The sequence below is a fragment of the Eptatretus burgeri genome, chromosome 5, assembly GCF_056783735.1.
Source record: "Eptatretus burgeri isolate ZD-2024b chromosome 5, Ebu_testis_v1, whole genome shotgun sequence".
Taxonomy (NCBI): domain Eukaryota; kingdom Metazoa; phylum Chordata; class Myxini; order Myxiniformes; family Myxinidae; genus Eptatretus; species Eptatretus burgeri.
The window spans coordinates 23,118,304-23,138,545 of record NC_140965.1 but is presented as its reverse complement, the minus strand read 5'-3'; the positions used below and the strand labels follow the sequence as shown (position 1 = coordinate 23,138,545).

General features: G+C 43.9%; 1 protein-coding gene across 2 annotated transcripts in view; it reads right to left on the bottom strand.

Annotated features, from left to right (window-relative positions):
* Positions 1-5,743: 5,743 nt before the first annotated feature.
* MFSD2A (MFSD2 lysolipid transporter A, lysophospholipid) overlaps positions 5,744-20,242 on the bottom strand; it is a 97,803-nt gene continuing 83,304 nt past the window's right edge. For both annotated transcript variants that reach the window (XM_085881080.1, XM_085881079.1), the window contains exons 13-14: positions 14,210-14,386; positions 5,744-6,331 (exon numbers count right to left, since the gene is read on the bottom strand). In XM_085881080.1, the coding sequence (XP_085737206.1) occupies positions 6,274-6,331; positions 14,210-14,386 (235 nt within the window). In that variant the 3' untranslated portion in view covers positions 5,744-6,273. The remainder of the gene's footprint in view (positions 6,332-14,209; positions 14,387-20,242) is intronic.

Sequence of the window (20,242 nt, the reverse complement as noted above, 5' to 3'; positions counted from 1 at the left end):
TATGAAAAAGAACTGGTATATATACCCACTCATTACCATCCGTCTGGCCGCACGTTCACCTTAGGACCCCCCTGCGGTTGCCTTGCGGGCACCTTGAGACTACCTTGCGTCTGCCTTGAAAATTCTATGGCCACTGCAGGGATGCCCTCAGGTCACCGTGCGACATCAAATCAAAGACCGTACGGCACCCCCACGTTTTCAGTCTCCACAATTTCTAAATACCCTGTGCGGTTACCCGAAAAATAAAAACATGTGACTGCTACATTGTGTGACCGTGGAAATACTGTGGCCGCCCTATAATTGCTAGTGGCCGTAGATTTTTTTTGACCCTGCGGCCGAGCCAAATGTGACTGAAGCATTAGCAACGAAACTCAAACGCGCATACTCCCAGCCCATATAGCACCTATTCACCAAGTTTCATCGAAATCGGTTTGCTGGTTTGTGCTGTAGAGCCTCACGTTGCAGACACACACACACACACACACACACACACACACACACACACACACACACACACACACACACACACACACACACACACACACACAGACGGAAAACGCGACAATGACGGATATCTAGCGAATCCCAACAAGCCGGTAGGCGGTGATGGATCGCCGAGCATGGAAACTATAAGATAGAGAGCAAAATGGATGCCATATAGCGGATAGGGAATCACCTTAAGATTATGCATATCAAATCTCATCCAGTTCCATCGACTAATAACTACTCGGGATCCATTTAAATGAAAAGTACCAAAAATGCGGTTTGAAATCGGAAACCCTCAAACCGAGGGGGTGCTGTGGGTGAACAAAGATCTAAATCGAAAATCCGGCTCGATCGTTTGTGCACAATGTATTCCAGACGATTAGTGTGAATTTTCATGACCATCCGACCATAACCATAGAAGGAGTAGAATTTAGCGCGAAGGCACCTCCAGCTCTCGCATATTGTCGATTTTTGCACTAATTGACCTTTGACCCCTGACCTAAGCGAAATCGGTCAATGTGTCCTGAGGCAAAGTTGTAGTACTCATTGAGTACCATGAACCTGCAAACTTTCATTCGTATCGATGCACTCACCTGGTCGCTAAGGGGCCTTCAATTTTCGCACATACCCTAATTGTAGGGGGCGCTGCGGGTAATGTATTCCATAAATCACAAAAACCAGAATATATTTGATAGAGCCTCACCTCGAGATCATTCGTGCCAAATTTCATAACCTTACGTGGGATAATGGCTTTCGGAATTGATTTCGTGTGAACGGTACCGATTTTGAAGGTTTTTTTCGGTTGTTGCTTGGGAACCAAAGGGTCCCGAGCAACCATCACAATTTCCAAAGCACTACGTCATAAGATGTACCTACCACCCGAGTTTGGTCAAAATCCGCCCACGTTTACTACCAATTATGCTGATGACAAACGAACAAACATCCAAACAAACAGACAGAATTACTGACAATAAGGGTCACCTATTTTGGCGACTCGACAAACAGGACAGACAGACTAACACACATGACCAACCAACAAAGGGTGCTTGATAAATCTTCGATTTTCGCGAGTAACAAACAAGTGGTCATAGACTGGTACTTACTTTTTAAGATCAGTCATTGCGATTTTCCTCTTTGGAACTCAAAAACAAAAGGCTTCGAGCTGTTGATTGGTACACCATCTAAAATGACCCAATATGCCAATTCTGATAAATCAATCAGAAAAAAAATGATGATTTTATGTGATCTTGACCTTTCGAGCTAAAAAACAATAGACTTCAGTGATCCAATAATGCAAGCCCTGTTCATATTTCAAGTCAATCGGATGCGAATTGATGATTTAGATTTTAGATGACATTGAACATTGCACCTTTACCGTTTCACCTCAAAAACAAGACTTTTCAGCTTTTCATTGGTGAACCAATAGGCACTTTTGAAATTACGTAATCAAATGGAAGACCAAATACCTCCCCAAAATGCTCGGTGTGCATGCGCAGAAGCACCAAAAAGCTGAAAAGATCTTTGTGACATGAAATCAATTATGTGTCCAGGAGAAGAAATGTTACTTGGAATGGCTCACCAAACTTCTCAAAGACACTTAGAAAAGTACCTGAGAGAAAGGGCTGTGCCTCTGCAAAACGAAAGAATTGGAAAACTTTTTCAGCTCACAGAACGGGCACCTGCTCGTACTGCAAACTCCCGACCATGTGGGTCGACGTGTGTTCCACAACCCCCTGAGGGATCGCTACCAATGAACGGGCTGTGTATTGATTCATAATGCTGGGAAAGGGGAGGGCTGTTAAAAATATATTGTTTGTTTGGTTCTGGAGGCACAAGAGAAACGAGAACAGCACTTGGTAGAGCACATACCTCCACCAGGCTGAACAGTTTACGCTTTGTATCCCACTAATAGGCCACATCTACATCCGGATCTTTACAAAAATCCAATCCGCTTGTTCTTATTACTGATTCAACTCATCCACCTTGTTTTGTCATAACTCGTCCACAACCTTTTGAGATGTAGTGATATAAATATAGTTTTTGGCCCTATCAATCAGTTTTTTTTAAAAAATTCGGCCTGTGTTGACCTTTATATCGCAAAATTAATAGGTGTTTGAATTCAGCGACCTGACATGAAAATGCTCTTCAAATTTCAAGTCGATCAGATGAAAATTGAGGATTTTAGAAAATTTGGCCCAAATTGGCCTTTTGGCCTAGGATGATCTCAAAATTAATAGGTGGTTGAATTTAGCGACCAGATATGCCAATGATCTTCAAATTTCAAATCAATCGGATGAAAATTGACAATTTTAGCAACACTTATAATTTGGCCGATTTTGGGTTGACCTCATGGTCTATGTTGACCTTTGATAACCTCAAAAGTAATAGGTGGTTGAATTTATTGAACTGATATGCAAATCCTGTTCAAATTTCAAGTCCATCGGATGAAAATTGACAATTTTAGAAACAATTAAAAAATCTGGCCTATTTTGGGTTGGCCTTATGGCCTTTGTTGACCTTTTGACCTAAGATAACCTCAAACGCAATAGGTGGTTGAATTTAATGACCTGATATGCAAATCCTGTTTAAATTTCAAGTCAATCGGATGAAATTTGAGGATTTTACAAAATTTGGCTCAAATTGGCCTATTGGCCTATGTAGACCTATTCGGTCCACTAAATTTTTACGAAACTTCAATGCGGGACCATCGCAGTGTCGGTGACATTAATCTCTGTAATTTTCAGAACAGTCGGTTGAGCGGTTTGGGCTGGAGGTGAGTGAACACACACACACACACACACACACACACACACACACACACACACACACACACACACACACACGGAGGTGATCAACAAAGTTGTCAAAAAAAAAAAACATTGCCAAATAACAAACACATAAACAGGCAATCAACAAACTTGTCAAAAAAAATTTATTTTTTCCCCCAAGTTTCAATCACAAACAAACAAACACAAACAAACTTGTCAGAATTTTTTTTAAAAATTGCCAAGTAACAAACGGAGGTGATCAACATACTTGTCAAAAATAAATAAATATTTTTGCCAAGTAACAAACGGACCCAAATGCAATGCCCTCTCCTCCGACGAGGGTAAAAATAGGATCGCTTGTCCTGAAGCTCACCTGGATCAGGAGCAAGTCACACAAACCACCTTCAGATTCCCATAGACCCTGAATTTTTTAATACCGTGCACAAAATTTGGTACATCACAGGTGATGAACGTTGTGCTCAATTTCATTGAAATTGCGTGTAATTTGGAGAAGGGAGCAAATATCTATTTTGGGTGGGGGGGGTGGGTGGGTTCAAACCCCTCCTCCATAGACTCCCTTAATGAGTGCAGATTTTGATTCAGTCATTATGCTTTGGTACATGACGGGTGATGAAGGTTGTGGTCAAGTTTCATCGAAGTCGTGTGTGTAGTTTCGGAGAAGAAAACAAATATATTTTGGGGGACAACCCTCCTCCCCCCCCAAATAGATCCCCTTAGAACCCAATTTTTTTTTAATGTCATGAACAAACTTCAGTACATCATGGGTGATGATGGTTGTGGTCAAGTTTCATCAAAATTGCGTGTGTAGTTTCAGAGAAGTTTCAAAGTGTTTATGGATGGACGAACAACGCACCCTCCCATCTGCTCCCTTGGAACTTCGTTCCAGGTGAGATAAAAAACAGAAACCCAAAGACATCAATAATCATCTGCATGACATCATCCCCTCACCACCCAGTAACTTGGTCTTCTCATTCTCTCATCTTGCTATGCGCTGTTCATCCTAAAAGTGACCCTTTCACTTTTAAGATATTCATATACCATGCTCTATACAAAGTGTTGGTTCTGCCAAAGTCATTTCTTGGCTGAGGTTACAATCCTTAACGGGTCGCCACTCGACACAGGAAGTGAGGGCGGAAATTTGTTCAAGGTGCCATCGATACGTCACCAACTCTTCACGAAGGACACAGTGGGATCTTCAACATCCACCAAGTAATAATGCTAGTAAACGAGACACCCAGTTTATTGCCCATCCAAGGAATGACACACATTGATGCCTCGCTCGGTCTGCGAAACACCAGGATGACAGCTTGTACCTGGGCTAACACTCAAACCCAAGTTGGAGAGCTCAGAGACGAGTGTGCATACCTCTCAGCCATCCCGCCAGCCCTTTAAGACATCAGGATATTTATTTACATATATAAACCCATTCATTTTAAGACAATCACTTATTTTATTTCTTTATTTGGGACCTACCAGGGATCTACCAGGACAGCATTAGAGTAATGAATATGGGATTGGCCAGGGATAATAGTTTCTTCCTACTTTCATCTTCTTTGATCTTAATTCTTATAAAGGTTCACAGAAACTACTAAGGTGTCAAAAAATTATAAAAACAAATCAGTGAAACCATGTGCCTGACACTGAGCTACAAGAATTAAAATTCACACAAAAGAAAATCAAATTAACAGAACATTTAATTGTCAAATCTTATGTTGAATTCTAACTCAATACCCGGTCTTAATGACCATCTATTTATTACGCACAAAAATTAATGAAACCCCATTGGTTCAATGTGTCATTTCCCTTCCATCCTTTTGACATCCTTCCATCCTCCTGGCAAATCTCCTTACATCAAAGGAGATTTCAAAATGGTCGCTCTCTCTCCTTCACCCGGCCTCCTTGCATACGTAACATGTATATGGACCTGGAATAGGCTTTTTATGTGTTTTTCACATCATCTAATGCTTGTGCAGGAGCTGTACCGCAAATGACACACACACAAACAAGATTTACACTTCAGACAAGCTTGGTTGAAGTGACGTGAGATTCCATCCAACCATCGGGACCATACTCTGTGCAGAGCATTGGTGCTGCCCAAGCAGTCTCCTTGGATATTTGGCACAATCCTGGACGGGTCGCAACTCCGACGCAGGATACCAGCAAGCTGACACTCATCTTTCCGACCTCGGAAGGATGACAGGCAGAGTCAACCCCACCTGGTATTAATTCAACAGCAGAGTGGGATTTGAACTCAGTATCCTAGGATCCCAAACCCCACCACCATAACCATTAAGCCAACACCAGGCATGAAGTGACGTAACTACCTGGGGAACTCTGGTTACCGACGACACCTTACGAGGGATGTTGCTTTCTCTCGGTAGTGAGCGGAGAAAATAAACAAAGTGGATTTTCTTCCTCCTCCTGGTTGCCAACCTTGATATAGCAAATCAAAATCCTGAAGCACCATCTGCAGGAGTTCAAACTCAAAACCATTTATTCAAACATCGTGTTTTTTATTTTATTTTATTTTATTCAAGAAACCACCCAATTAGTCCAAAACAAAAAAAAACCTAATTTTTAGTTCGAAAATTACCTGAGGCAAAAAATAAACATAATTTTCTGTATTTGGTGGTCCAACCACAATATTTACAAGGTAATAAAGTGTACAACATTTACAATTGGAGAAAACAAAATAACGATTACCCCCCTTCCCCACCCCCTCACCCCCCGATATTCACAGCTGAACATTCTCTGAAACGTGGGGCGCAAATTCAAGTCACTTGTGGATACACTAGTTTGGGTTTCAAACACTTGACAACGCTCCAAAAGCAACACTCAACCTCTCCGTACACTCGCAGGATCAAGTATAGTTAGTGAAGTTTAAAAGTACAAATAACATTACAGTTAAAAACCACAACTCGATGGGTCCAGCAACGCAGATGTTTGCAACAGTGTTTCATAGTTCCGTTTCCATGTTTGTGCCGGGATCGAAAGTTGTTCACCTCTGGACGATGCAGTGTTTCACATCTTCGCACTCCATTTTAGCTTTCTCGACCCTGCAAGGCAACGCGGAAAGGATTCATCAACCAGACATCAATATTGCACAAACACCAACCAAAGACTAAATTTATTGGTGTATTTTGCCCTTTTATGTCAATTTTCAGCACTTTACTTTCCTTTGAGTTTGCTTATTTCAAGAATGAAATAAATAAATGGCATTTACTGTCTGTGTGTGTGTGTGTGTGTGTGTGTGTGTGTGTGTGTGTGTGTGTGTGTGTGTGTGTGTGTGTGTGTGTGTGTGTGTGTGTGTGTGTGTAACACCAAAACTACTGGGCCAATTGCCATCAAACTTGGCACATGGACCAAGTTCAACCTCGTGGTAAACATGAGCTACTTGGTTTCATCTGTAGTCGTGGGGGTTCGGGAAGGAAGGGTGACAAAATTCTCCATGTAAATGTGTATTGTGGAGCACCACCCGGTGGTGGCGGCAGAGGGTATTACAAGTCAGCTGTGGAGATCACTTGCTTTTTTTGCACTGGACACGTCTCCAGAGAGTGTGAAGCCAAAACGTCAACCTCCACTAATCAGGTCAGGTCAGAATATATCTGTGACTTACAACAGGTACCATGTAAACCTGTACTAACCTGTTTCATGCTCGGGTTGTCGGTGACTAAACAGTCTCCCCCAACAAGTTTCTTGGTGAGGAGGGTGTATGATATGGACACCCAGCAGGATGAAGAACAAAACCTGTCAAAGGGCGGAGGAGCTCCTTGTGAGCCAATGGCCATCCATATGTACTGAAGTACCAAACTGTGTCTGTGGACGTCGTCCAGCAGTTGGGTTACTTTTTTATGAGGATGTTGGTGGCAGGTATTGTAGCACCCCCTGAGGTTCGGAAACCAGATTGCAGCGAGATCATGATGGGTGGTCACACATATTATTGGTCTGGTCGCTCTGATGGTTACCATGTCCATGGAGTTGCTATAGTTGTGTCCAATAAGCTGATTCCAATGATAATTGAGGTAACACCGGTCAACGAGCGTATTTTGAGACGAAGGATTCGTCATTTCCTTAGGTGTCATTTCCCTGGTCTCTGTTTATGCTCCGACTGAGGCGAGTGATCTCACCGTGAAGGATGCATTCTACGCCACACTCGAGTCTGTGGTTGATCAGTGCCCCAGACGAGATACACTTCTAGTCTTGGGGGATTTCAATGCATCGACTGGAACTGATAGGGATGGGTATGAGACATGTGTTGGTCCCCACGTGTTGGGAACTGTGAAGCAGAAGAGGACTAAGTTCCTTGACTTTGCAAGAAGTCATGGATTTAGGGTGGCTGGTTCATGGTGTCAGCGCCCACAAGCTCATCGCTGGACTTGGGATTCCAACGCTGGCGGTGTGGCAAAGGAGATTGACCATGTGCTCGTTGATGGTAGCTGGAGGATGATCCAGAACTGCAGGGTCTACTGGAGTGCTCAGTTCCTCAATACTGACCACCGGCTTGTTGTAGCAACTCTTAAGTTGCACCTTAAATCCAGGAGAATGGTACCATCCCAGCCTCAGCTGGATGTTGGCAAGCTCATGGATGAGAGGGTGGCTGAGTACTTTGTGAACAGGCTGAGCAGAATTTGGGGGTCTGGGTGGTTCTGGAGATCCTGAAGAGTTGTGGAGTGCCTTCAGGAACACCGTCCTTGAAGTCGTCGGTGGATGTCTTGGAACTCACTGGAGGGCGAAGAAGAATTTTGTCTCTCAAGGGACACTGGATACCATTGACTAGTCACAAGGCCAGGCTGAATGGCAGAACTGAGTGGTTCAGGAAGCTGAGGCGTAAAAAGGTACGTGCGCTAAGGACGGACAAGGAAGCCTATGTGTGATGAATCTGTGAGGGGTAGAGCATCACCTGTGGTCAAGTGATTCTCGTCCTGCTTACAGGGGAATTCGTGCATTGCGTTCATCCGAGCCCGTCCCTCGGTGTACTGCAGTTAGAGCAGAGGGTGGTAAGCTCTTGACAGAGGAGTCCGAAGTGAAGGCCCACTGGGCTGGTTACTTTGAGAGGCTGTACCAGGTTGGTCCACCACCTGTCGAGTTGAATGTCAGGGGTGTTACAATCCCTGTTGCTGACCCTCCAATCAACTGTGGTCCACCTTCGTTTGTGGAAACACAGGCTATGGTGAACTGGTTGAAATGGGGTAAAACTCCAGGGATCTGTGGCATCCATGCTGAACTTCTCAAGGCTGGTGGAAATGCTGCCCTCGTGTCGTTGCATGAAGTTCTGTGCTCTGCCTGGAACACAGGAATCATCCCAACTGAGTGGAAGAGGGGCCTTGTTGTCCTTCTCTGGAAAGGGAAGGGTGATCCCCAACACTGCAGCAACTACTGAGGGGTGACACTGCTCTCAGTGCCGGGCAAGGTCTTTGCTCAGATAATTCTTGATAGGGTTCACCACCATCTGCTTGAGCACCAGCATCCAGAGCAGTCAGGTTTTACACCAAATAGGCCAACGATTGACCGTATCCTTGATCTTCTGGTCCTCACCGAACGCCGACGAGCGTTTCTGAAGGGGCTGCTTGCAGCTTATGTTGATCTCTGTAAAGCATTTGATCAGTGAATCGGGATGCCCTCTGGAGGATTCTTGGTCTTCGTGGGGTGCCAGAAAAGCTGATCGATCTGATGTCTGAACTCTACTGTGGTGCTGAGAGTGCTGTGAGATGTGGTGGTACCATCTCTGACTTATTTCCATTTGTTACTGGAGTTTGTCAGGGGTGTGTACTGGCCCCCACACTTTTCAGCACTTGTATGGACTGGATTTTAGGGAGGATGTCAGAGAGATCAAGCTGCGGTGCATCGTTTGGGAATGTCAAGATCTCTGACCTTGATTTCGCAGATGATCCTTTTGGGGGCCCTCGGGGTGCTGAATGAGGAGTCAGAGCCACTGGGATTACGGGTTTCTTGGGTCAAAACTAAGATTCAGGCTTTCAATGACATCTTGGATGCTGCTGTCCTGTCTGTGCCTGTTTGTGGTGAGGATGTTGAGGTCGTGGAGAGATTCACTTACCTTGGCAGTGATATTCATGTCTCTGCCGGCTGTGAGCCAGAGGTCAACAGACGTCTGGGTCGGGTCTGGGGAGTCATGGATTCGCTGGATAATGGGGTGTGGCGCTGCCGGTGCCTGTGTGGGAGGAGGAAAGTCCAAGTCTTCAGGTCCTTGGTGCTTCCAGTCTTGCTCTCAGGATGTGAGACTTGGATGTTGACCAGGAATCTGACACTGAGACTTAATTCCTTTGGTACCATGTCTCTTCGGAGAATCGTTGGCTATCGCTGGTCGGACTTTGTGTCCAACGAACGGTTGCTGAGAGAGACTCAAATGAGATTTGATACCTGCATAGTCCGTGAGCGTCAGCTGCGGCTGTATGGACATGTGGCTTGTTTTCCTGACGCTGATGCTGCTCACCAGATTCTCTCATCGAGGGAGTCTCGTGAGTGGAGGAGGCCAATGGGCCGACCACGTGCCTCGTGGTTGCAGCAGGTTGATCGGCATCTCAAAGAGATGGGATGGGCTAGGCATCTGCTTGTGGGATGGCCAGACGGAGGCCTCTGGAGTATTGGCGGAAAGTGGACGCAGCGACGCGCTGCTCTGGTGCATGCTCTCATACCTGACCTGACCTTAGAATATAAAAACATTGGGAAAAATCACAGAGGGGAATCACATACAGGAGAGACTATTTTTACTCCCTTAGCTAATTAACACCGCACCACCCCTCAAGTGGTGACACGTAACACTTTAGCTGACAGATTCCCTGGCTCATTTACATTGAGATGCTTCTATCCATCCACGGACCATGCTACACTATACAATCCTATCTGTACTATTAAATCAGTTCATCTACCCCCATAATCAATAATGTATAAGCAACATAGATGGTTGATGAAGGTGAGGTTTGCCGACTTCCAAGCAGATGGAAGATGACCTTGGGCAAATGATAGAATGAATAGAGAAGAATGTTTGAATAGTACAATATGTTGTCTTTCAATTAAATCCATCAGCAATGCGACGGGTAAAATGCTTCATGATCAATAAAACAGAGGGTTTGGTTTTTGGGGGTTTTTTTGGGCACATCCAGTGCGTGCGAATCATTGACGACACAAGTAACAAACAAACTAGAAATCACTCATCCAGAAACACTCGGTGAAACCGAACGTCACTCGGTAGAGCACCTACCTCCACCAGACTGAACAGGTCACGTTTTGTATCCCACTGATAGGCCGGATCTGAATCCGGACCTTCATCAAAATCAAATCAGCTTCTTCTCGTCACCGAACCAGCTCATTCACCCAGTTTCATCCGAATCCGTCCACAACTTTTTCATACATTGTGCTGTATATCGTTTTTGGACCCATCTCTCAAATGTGAAGAATTACTTTTTTTTTATTTTATTTAAATTCTTGTATCCGGATTCAGATCTGGATCTTCACCAAAATCAAACCAATTTGTCCTTGTCACACACCCAACCTGTCCACCAAGTTTTGTCTGAATCCATCCACAACGTTTTAAGATATCATGCAATATTGTTTTATTTTAGCCCCATCTCTCAATGGTGAAGAATCACTTTGAAAAAAATAAAATAACTTTCTCCTGTACAGATCCGGAACCGGATCTTCACCAAAATCGAATCAATTTTTCCTTGTTGTACACCAAATCCATCCACAACTTTTTTAGATATCTTTTAGAGAACTATCGTTTTTGTCCTTATCTCTCAATGGTGAAGAATCACTAAAAAATTCTCGTATCCGGATCCGGATTCTGACCAAAATTAAGCTTTGCTGTCCTTGGCCGGTCACCTACATACGCAAACAAATTCAGAACGATTTCTTGAAAACTGTGGACAAAAATCATATCACAAAAACAGACAGACAGACACTCTCAAAACCAACATACTTGGCAAAATTATTTCACCAAATAACAAATGGACCAAAATACTATGCCCTCTCCTCTGGTGAGGGGAACAAATAAATTCACAAGCGATGGAGGAATGGAAGGTAGGTGAGCTTGATAACACACATTTCCGCTCGAGAGTACTTTTCACTCAGCATAATATTGTTGTGAATTTTCGCCCGCCGGCATGCGATCGGCCTTCGACTCAAATGGCGGCCGCCTCGCCCACCGGAACGGACAAGTCAGTCGTGACCCTCTCGGACCAACGCCGGGAGCTAGTCACGGGTGGGGGTTTAACCTCACCACGATCGTGCCAATTGCCCACCCGCGCAGGATAGGGTCGCTCGCCAAATTCGATCTACCTAAGTACCTGCGCGGATGGTCGACCGGGCGATCGTACCTCGCCGCAGGCCAACTCCAGACACGAACCGCTTAAGCGGGCCGTTCCGTGCTATCGGGATAACCGAGCGGTGTTATCGTCGGCCTCGACGGTTCCGATTAATTATCGGGCGTATTAAGTCCACTACAAACCCTTTACGTGAAGCAGGATGGAGGGTCAATAAAGAAAAGACGAAGCAAAACGGGAAAACAGTTCACACAATGCACATTTATTACGTGACACACGGAAAGCACACATATACAGCCAAACAGTCAAAATGCACCTATAGCAGTAAAACAAAAGAAACAATGACGCAGAGTTACTACGGACTACGCGCACACACGCCAACACTTATACAGTTCTACTTTACAGACGGCGCCAACACACATTTACTCAAAAGCAAAGGAAAGAAGCCACCCTCATAGACAAGGGGGCAGACGGGCCTGTAGGCCAATATGTGCGTGGGACCTGAAGGAGCGGCCAGGTCCGCGAGACCGGGTGGGTCCTACCCGCGTCCTTGTGACGCGTTGGCGGACGAGCCGCAGACGTGGCCGCGTGGCTGTGCCCTGACTCTGTGCTCCGCGGGTTTCGTTGGCACGACGCTTGGAGTGGGGTGGGAACGGGGTCCCCTTGGTTGCACTATCTCAGCACGGGGGAAAAAGGGGGAATTGTTGATGCCCTGGGGGAGGGAGAACGGCTGGCTGGCTTGGGTCCCACGACGAGCGATCTCCCACCGCGACCTCGTCGCCGACCTTCTTGCCTCGGACCCGAGCTCCTCGGCCTCTTCCCACAACTCGCCTCAGCCAACTGCAGAACCCAACTCGATGCCTTCGCCACCCAACTCCACACTCTACCACACTCTGCTGCTGCCACACTCTGCTGCTGCCACACTCTGCTCTTCCAACCAAAAACTGACTCTTCCACCAAAACTGACTCTGCCACGATTCGCCTGGTGCTCGCCGTTTTATAGGCCGGCAGGAGAAACAATATACAAATTTCCGGATCAGAATGACCTCGGGGGCGGAGCCATGCTCGCCAATTGGATGGAGGAAAAGTGGGCGTGAACCTCCCCTGATCCTCGAATTTGCATATATGGATTTCACACAGACGCGCCTGGAGGCGGGGGAAGCCGCTCCGCGCTTGCTGATTGGACGGATCAGAAGTGGGCGTGTAGCATTCTTGATCCAAATTCTCCCTCGGAAAGGCCGCTTTTGCACTTGCGGCTCGGTGCTTATCTTGAACGAGCCCAAGACAGCCCGATGCTCAATGTTCACAGGTGGTGTGGGAATGGCTGTCGAAGGAGAGAGGTGAGGGTGGTGGAAGGTTTATCGGTGGTGGTTTGATGCTTATGGCGGTTGAGACGTGGTTGGTTCAAAATAAAGATAGAACAGAAAAACGGCTATCTCAAAGCATCGCAGCCCGAATGAATCACATAAATTCCCTCTAAACAATGGGTTTTGGGCTAACTACACATGTACTTAGAGATATCTCACCTACGGGCCCTGAATGGTGGTTTGCGAATTTCCACAGCCGTAACAATATGCAAGTGCACAGTCACTGTAGAAAAAAGATAAATTAAATAAATTTCAAAGATGTCTGAGCTCAGAAATCAGGAAGAGATTAAAATCGATAATGGTGAAGAACTTGGGAAGAGAAGACTTTGGCGGGATGGTCATGTGCAACGAAGGCCAGAAGATGGAGATGTAGAGAAAGCAAATAAAGCTCATGGTAGAAATAAGGAAGAGCGGACGTACTAAAAAGTCATCGATTGACAATGTCAAGGAAGAATCGGAATGTTTGGAGTTGCACGAAACTCATACAGTGCACAGATTGGTATTGAGGAATGCCATCGTGAGACCAACCCTGTGAAAAAATGGGAAAATGTTCGTAAAACGTTTTGTTGTTGATAATCTGAGCAATTTGAATGACAAAAACCAAAATAAATGACCATATTGGTTTTAAGATGGTGATCGGAATGCATTTTCTGTATTTTGCCATTCGTGTTCATTTTCTCTGGCATATTGTCCTCATTTGGGATCAATCAATGGCTGTTGGTGTTTCCCCCTGTCTCGACTGTTCCTTTTGTTCTGTTGTGTCCTGATTCATTCCGTGTTCCCTCTCTTCCACGAGCCGTGACATTGCACAATAACAAAAAAGAGAAGGGTGGAGTGAACCAACCATCCGTGTGTGTGTGTGTGTGTGTGTGTGTGTGTGTGTGTGTGTGTGTGTGTGTGTGTGTGTGTGTGTGTGTGTGTGTGTGTGTGTGTGTGTGTGGTATCCACGACTGAAGCTAAAATGTACCAACAGTTAATGGTATGAACTCAGAATCCGTCAACTCTCAATAAAGGATATTTGTCTTCCTGTATTCCGATTTACATTTGGGAAAACTATTTGATTATAGTTGAGCATTTTGAAATTTCAACTCTTTTGTCCAAATGCAGAAAAATATGTTCAAAAGACGATTTGAATTACAAATTCCGTGCTAGTAACAGCAGGTTCAATGTGCCCGGTGAGCCAAACTGAGTAAGTGGACACAGTACATGCGCAAAAGGCCTTGTTTAGCATTCATTCACGATTTCAAAAGTTTTGTATTGCCACCACCGCGTCCCACGCTGAACTTACTTAAGTTGTTCCAGCCCTTTGATGATTTCTCTTCTTCTCTGCTCATTAATAGGGTACAACCTAAAGAGTAGAAGTCCCAGCAATATAAGCGCGATGGGCACCGGAGACACGAGCATCTTTAACGTAAACGCCACGTTCTCTGGCTGATCACATGACCCAATCTTGTATCCGGCAAAACTGCAAAGAAAATTCGGTAATGGCAGGGAGAACAAGAAGGAGGAGGTCGTTAGATCCAATTCCAGATATCTAACATTGTACTCAGCATAACATACAAGAACAAATACGATAAATGTCAGAAAAACAAATATAATGATCAAACACAATGAAGTCATACGTTGTTCTTTGATGGATAGTTAAGTAAAAATAATTATATGACCAATGCATTAATGTAATTTATGGTCATCACATCAAATTAGCCAAGTTTGTCAGAATCGGAGCACACCATGCATTTTCACTGCACAATATCATGCTACATTGTTCAGATCGACCTTTCGATCAAAGTTTTAAAATATTCTATTACTCTTGTCGTAGTTCAGCTTTCATTATCCGGCCCCTCATTTTATTTGATAAAATGTATTTTAATTAACTTAAATCAGGAAATAAAATGATGTGAGAAATGCAACAGATATGTGCTGCCAACAAATAAAAAAATTTAATTTATTTTTGGGAAACACGATTGAGGCTCATGGAATCCACAATGAGAGAAGTACATGTTGGGGTGAACAAGCTGCACACAATCTGAATGAAACACAGGAAGAGGAGTAAGGGGAAAGCTGAATGAAACAGAGAAGGAACAAACCAACCAACAGCTAACAAACGAAAAGAGGTGATGGAGAGGGAGGGGGTGGGGAAATCACAACAACCTGGAAAAAGAAATGCTTGGGAATGGGGTCATTTGGGGTACAATGACCCGCAAAAGTATTCACCCCCTTCAAAGTTTTCACATGTTGAAGCCACCTGAGCTTATTTCATGAAACTTTCAAATCAAACTTAATACATAGTATCTTCACAAACTACTACAAAGTGATAAAGCTAAAAAAAAAATGCAGATAAAATGTGAATAACTTAGATTAACAGAGAAAAATCAGATGATTCTCAGTTACATAGGTATTCAAACCCTTTCCCTAATTAACCCGACATCACTTGAGGAGCAAATTATATGTTTGAAAGGTTACAAAATAAGTGTAATAAGTTTCACCTGTATCTGTTCATAATCAGTGGCTTAACTTAAAATAATAATAATAATAATCTTTATTGTTCCGTATCCAGGGAACTTCCTCTTCAGTGACACCGTAAGTTCAAAACATCATAAGAAATGAGAATAACAGGTAAAATATGGAAGATGGACAAAACAGCGAAATGGCTAAAAAAAATTTGAACTTAACATTGAAATTGCACATGGTCCAAATGACTTTTTGAAAATGTTCTTCATAAGCATAGAAGGAAAGCGTCTCCCTGATGGCAGTTTTTCAAAAAATCCATTTAAAAATAAGCTCCCCCACTTTTAGTATCTCAGGAGTTTTAAGGTGAAACTCACTTGGTCAACCAGCAAGGCAAACATGAAGACCAAGAAGCTTTCCAAAGAAGTCAGACATAAAGTGGTGGAGAAGCACCGTTCAGGAGAGGGCTATAAGAAGATTTCATAGTCACTCATTATCCCTTTGAGTACGGTGAAATCATCATTAAGTGGAAGACATGTCTGACCACCCAGACTCAACCCAGATCAAGCCGTCCATCCAAACTCAGCAGCCGGGAAAGCAGAAAACTGGTTCGGGATGTCACTGTAAATCCAACATTGACTTTGAAAATCTGCAAAGCTCTATGTCCGAGATGAGGGTCAGTGTTCATCAATCAATATTCCATTCCCTTCACAAAGCTGGTCTCCATGGATAGGTGGCAAGAAAGAAGCCATTACTGAAAAAATATGCATCTAAAAGCTCGTACGGAGTTTGACCACAAAACGTTTCTCCACATGCCTGCAGCATCATCAAGATGCTTATTTTCACAGACAAGACAAAAATTGAACTTTTTAGTCTAAATTCAAAGCATTACGTGTGGCACCAACTTAACACTGCACATCACGCAGTCAACACCATCCCTACTGTCAAGCATGGTGGTGGCAGCATCACGTTATGAGGCTGATTTTCATCAGCCGGGACTGGCAAGCTCATCGGGAGATAAGGGACAATGGACATTCCAAAAACAGGAGAATCCTTGATGAAAACCTGCTTGAGTCAGCCGTGAATCTGAACCTGGGTAGGTGATTCATATTTCTGCAGGACAATGATCCGAAGCACAAAGCAGGTAGGATTACCTCCGAAGTGCAGACCAATGATTATCTTGACAGTCCGGACCAGTCCACCTTTTGAGGACCATTGGTACAGAGGACTTGGTGCCATGTTTTCCAGAGGATGAAAGGAGGGGTTAGGGGTGATTTCTGGAAGTGATTTGAAGAAGCATAGGTGTCATGAAATAGGATGTTATCAAGAAGGACAAGGCGGGAGGGCATTGGGACCATAAATGAGGGAGGAAAATATATTTTGGAGATAGCACAAATTTGGAACTTTTTTTTGTTCAAAGGAAGAACATAGGATCAGTTTCAAACATGGGCCACACAGCATCCAGATCGATTATTTCCTCATGAGACAAAAATAGACGTGTCTTCCTGGATTATTAGGGAGGCAGGGAGGCAGCAGTGAGATTATTAGGGAGGCAGCAGTGAGTCAGCATCAGTTTTAGTGTAAAGTTGGAAACTGGTCAAAATGGGAGCCATCACAAAATGAAAGTGGGAGAGCAACAGGATGTGAAAGTTACAGATTGCCAATTTAACTAGTTTCAAGGAGGAAGCTGGTAGGACTAGAAAACATCACGCTATGTTTGGGGGTGGGGGAGAAGGGAGTGGAGCCACATAAAGTAGGCCTTGCTTGGGGTATCAGCTAAGGTCTGCGGAAAACCTAAGGGATGGAGAACCGAAAGGTGCAATTCAAAGGTTCAGGAGGCAATAAGACAATAAGAAAGCATTTAAGGAATGGCAAGCACTGGGATCTCCTCACAGAACCCCAGAGCAAGTAGAAAGCAGAAGATGTAGGGCAAAGAGAAAATAGGTACTGAAAGCAGAGGCAATGGCTCAACATGATGTGTGTAAAGAGCGGTACAAGAAGTTAGACTTGGAAGAAGATGAAAAAGTTACTTTTCAAGGTGACCAAGATCAGACAACAGGTTAGAAGGGAAACTGGGAACATTAAGGTAATAAAGAGCAGTAGAGGGGAGATTTTTTTTTTTTAACAAGGAGAAAGACATTATTGGTAGATGGAAGAGATGTTTTCAGGCATGTGGAGAATGAGATAGATTGTTCAGTGATTCCAGGGAGCCAGTAATGTGCAAATATGGAAGAAAAAAAAAACACATCAGTGAGGAGTAATGCATTAAAATTACAAATAAGGCATGAAAATCAAAAAAAATAAGTGTGTGTGTGTGTGTGTGTGTGTTTGTCCTCCATAACTAAAAAACCATGAAACCTCACAGCCCAAAACTTCGCATGCATATGAAGGGAACTCCAAGGGAGTGCCTGAATAAAAATTGGGTGTTTGAGTTAATTTAAACATTTCTTTTGAAGATAATTAACAGCTTACCTTCATGAAAGGCTTATCCTCGGTCAGCCCAACTTCACTTCACAGGGGTCGTGGCCACAATTTTCATTTGGCCTACTAAATATGCATTGCCTTGGAAACACAATCCACTCTCACCGACTAATTAAAGTATATAATCGAAATATGATTTTGGATTTGAGGATCAGATCTGGAGGACTAAATAACTGTCTAAATCTGGAGTGAAATCTGAAAATGTTAAGAAACTACCGATTCTTATAATACATGAAGCAGTTGTCAGATAATAATAAGATACCTGATGAAATATCTGCTGTTATGTCATTTATGAAATGTAAGAATATCAAGGAACCAAGAACCATCCCCTGGGGGATTCCTGATTCTACTGCAATTAAATCAGAGGAAACACCAACAACCACCACATGCTGAAGATGAGTAGATTCGGAATTAAGATATCCATTGGTGGGTGTCTCCAAAAATCCCTTGGAACCCAGGAGTATATGTTGAGCTGCGACTTCCCCTCCACCACCATCTCTTGTTCATCTGCGTGTTGTACCGTCCTCCAAACAGTGACGACTCCATCTACATCTCTCTCAGACAACATGGACCCACTTTTAAGCACTCATCCAAACTCTCTCTTCCTCGTATGTGGTGATTTCAATTGTGACCATGCAAATTGGCTGGGTGTTGGTACCTCTTTCACCAGCCATGACACCTCAGCAAATGACTTCTGTGACTCTATGGGACTGACTCAATCTGTGAACTTTCCAACCTGGATTTCTCCAAACGGCAAATCCTCCCTCGAGACCTTGAAACACTTGATACATGCAGAGTGACAAATGCAGCTCTTTATGTAAAGTGCAACTCTGCCACCAAGACAGGGTTCAGTTTGATCAAACTGGAGGAGACAATAGCTGGAGAGACACTAAGGAGTCAAGGATGACCTGTGGTTGGAAGGATTCTGTTAAACAGATGATGTCTGGTTTATTGGCAGTGGCCTGGATTGAGAGATCCGTCAGGTTGGAGAGGCGGCGTCAGATGTTTGACGTCCACACATTTAGGGACAAGGAGGAGGAGCTGCTGGTAGGGTGCAGGAATGTGGAAAGGAGCAAGGAGCGGGAGCAGGGCTGGGGCAAAGCTGGGAGGTTGCATGGCAAATTGAGTTCAGTTGTTTTTTTTTCTGGATTGAAGAAAAGTTCTTTGTTTTTTTTTTGTGGGTTTTTTTGTTTTTGAGCGAGGAGAGGAAGAGGATCAAGTTGAAGGATCGGAAGTAACAACACCTGGGATAAAAGAAGTGCAAACAAAGCACGTGTAGTTCACAACAAAGGCAAAAAAAGCAACAACCCAACTCTCCCAGCCCGACATGAGTAGGCCAGACTTTATTACCAGTAGTCCGGGAGCCAACCGATCAAAATTAAAAAAAAATTGCCCGGTCTGCTATAAAATTTTTGTGTTGATTTTCATAAAGAGACACCCTTTGAGTATATGAAAACCAATGTTGGCAATGGTGAAACTCTTGCGCAACAACACAGTCAACACTTTTGCGAGCCCCCTCTGATAACAAAATGTTGGCAAAAGCGAAGATGTAGGATGGGGGTAGGGGTAATTCATATTGTCCTAAAATCATAACCACTAAACCTATATACACAAATGACCCCTCATATTAAAGAGGAGTTCATTTCCTATATCACAATTGGTGTAGATTTAACCTACCTTCAATTGACAAGGTTATATGTCAAACAACAAAAGATTTATGTAACTCAGAAATGCTTGACTATCAATGGGGTCAGGAACAAGAACATACTTTTACATGCCATGGTTTTAAGGAAGATAAAATTAGAAATGGATTAACACAATATTGTGACATGAAACATCCTCTTCAGAGGAAGAGTCACTCTCTGAAACAACTCCACCACATGAACCTCTCTGACCAAGGCATATGCATGTCACTCAGCAAGGCACAGCAGCCTTTTTGCATGAACATCGTTTCAGACATTTGGATAATTTGCACATGCAAGACACCGTTTTGTCTATGTTTGGCTTGGCTGGCTTAGACATGAGAATTGGGACCAGTTTTCCATTGATAAGGGTTCTGCCAAATGTTGTGGCTGGGGGAAGTGCTCGGTCACTGAGATGTGCACGTCTATACAGAAGCAATTGATACAATGCTCTTAAAACAAGGAAGTAAAACGCATCTTCTGTTGCTGGCAGTGACCTAAGGTCTAATTTTGAAGAGACAAACATATGCTGCCTGAGGGTATCCAAACAGCTGAACCCTTTTTGGCCATGCAGAGCAGTCCAGTATACTCTGGCCTCATCAATGACACATTCTGTTGCTGCCATTTCACTATCTCTTCCAAAATCAACAAGGTGGGGAAGGTTTCCTATCAGTCCCAGAGAAACCTGTGCCGCTCATCTTTTCACAGGA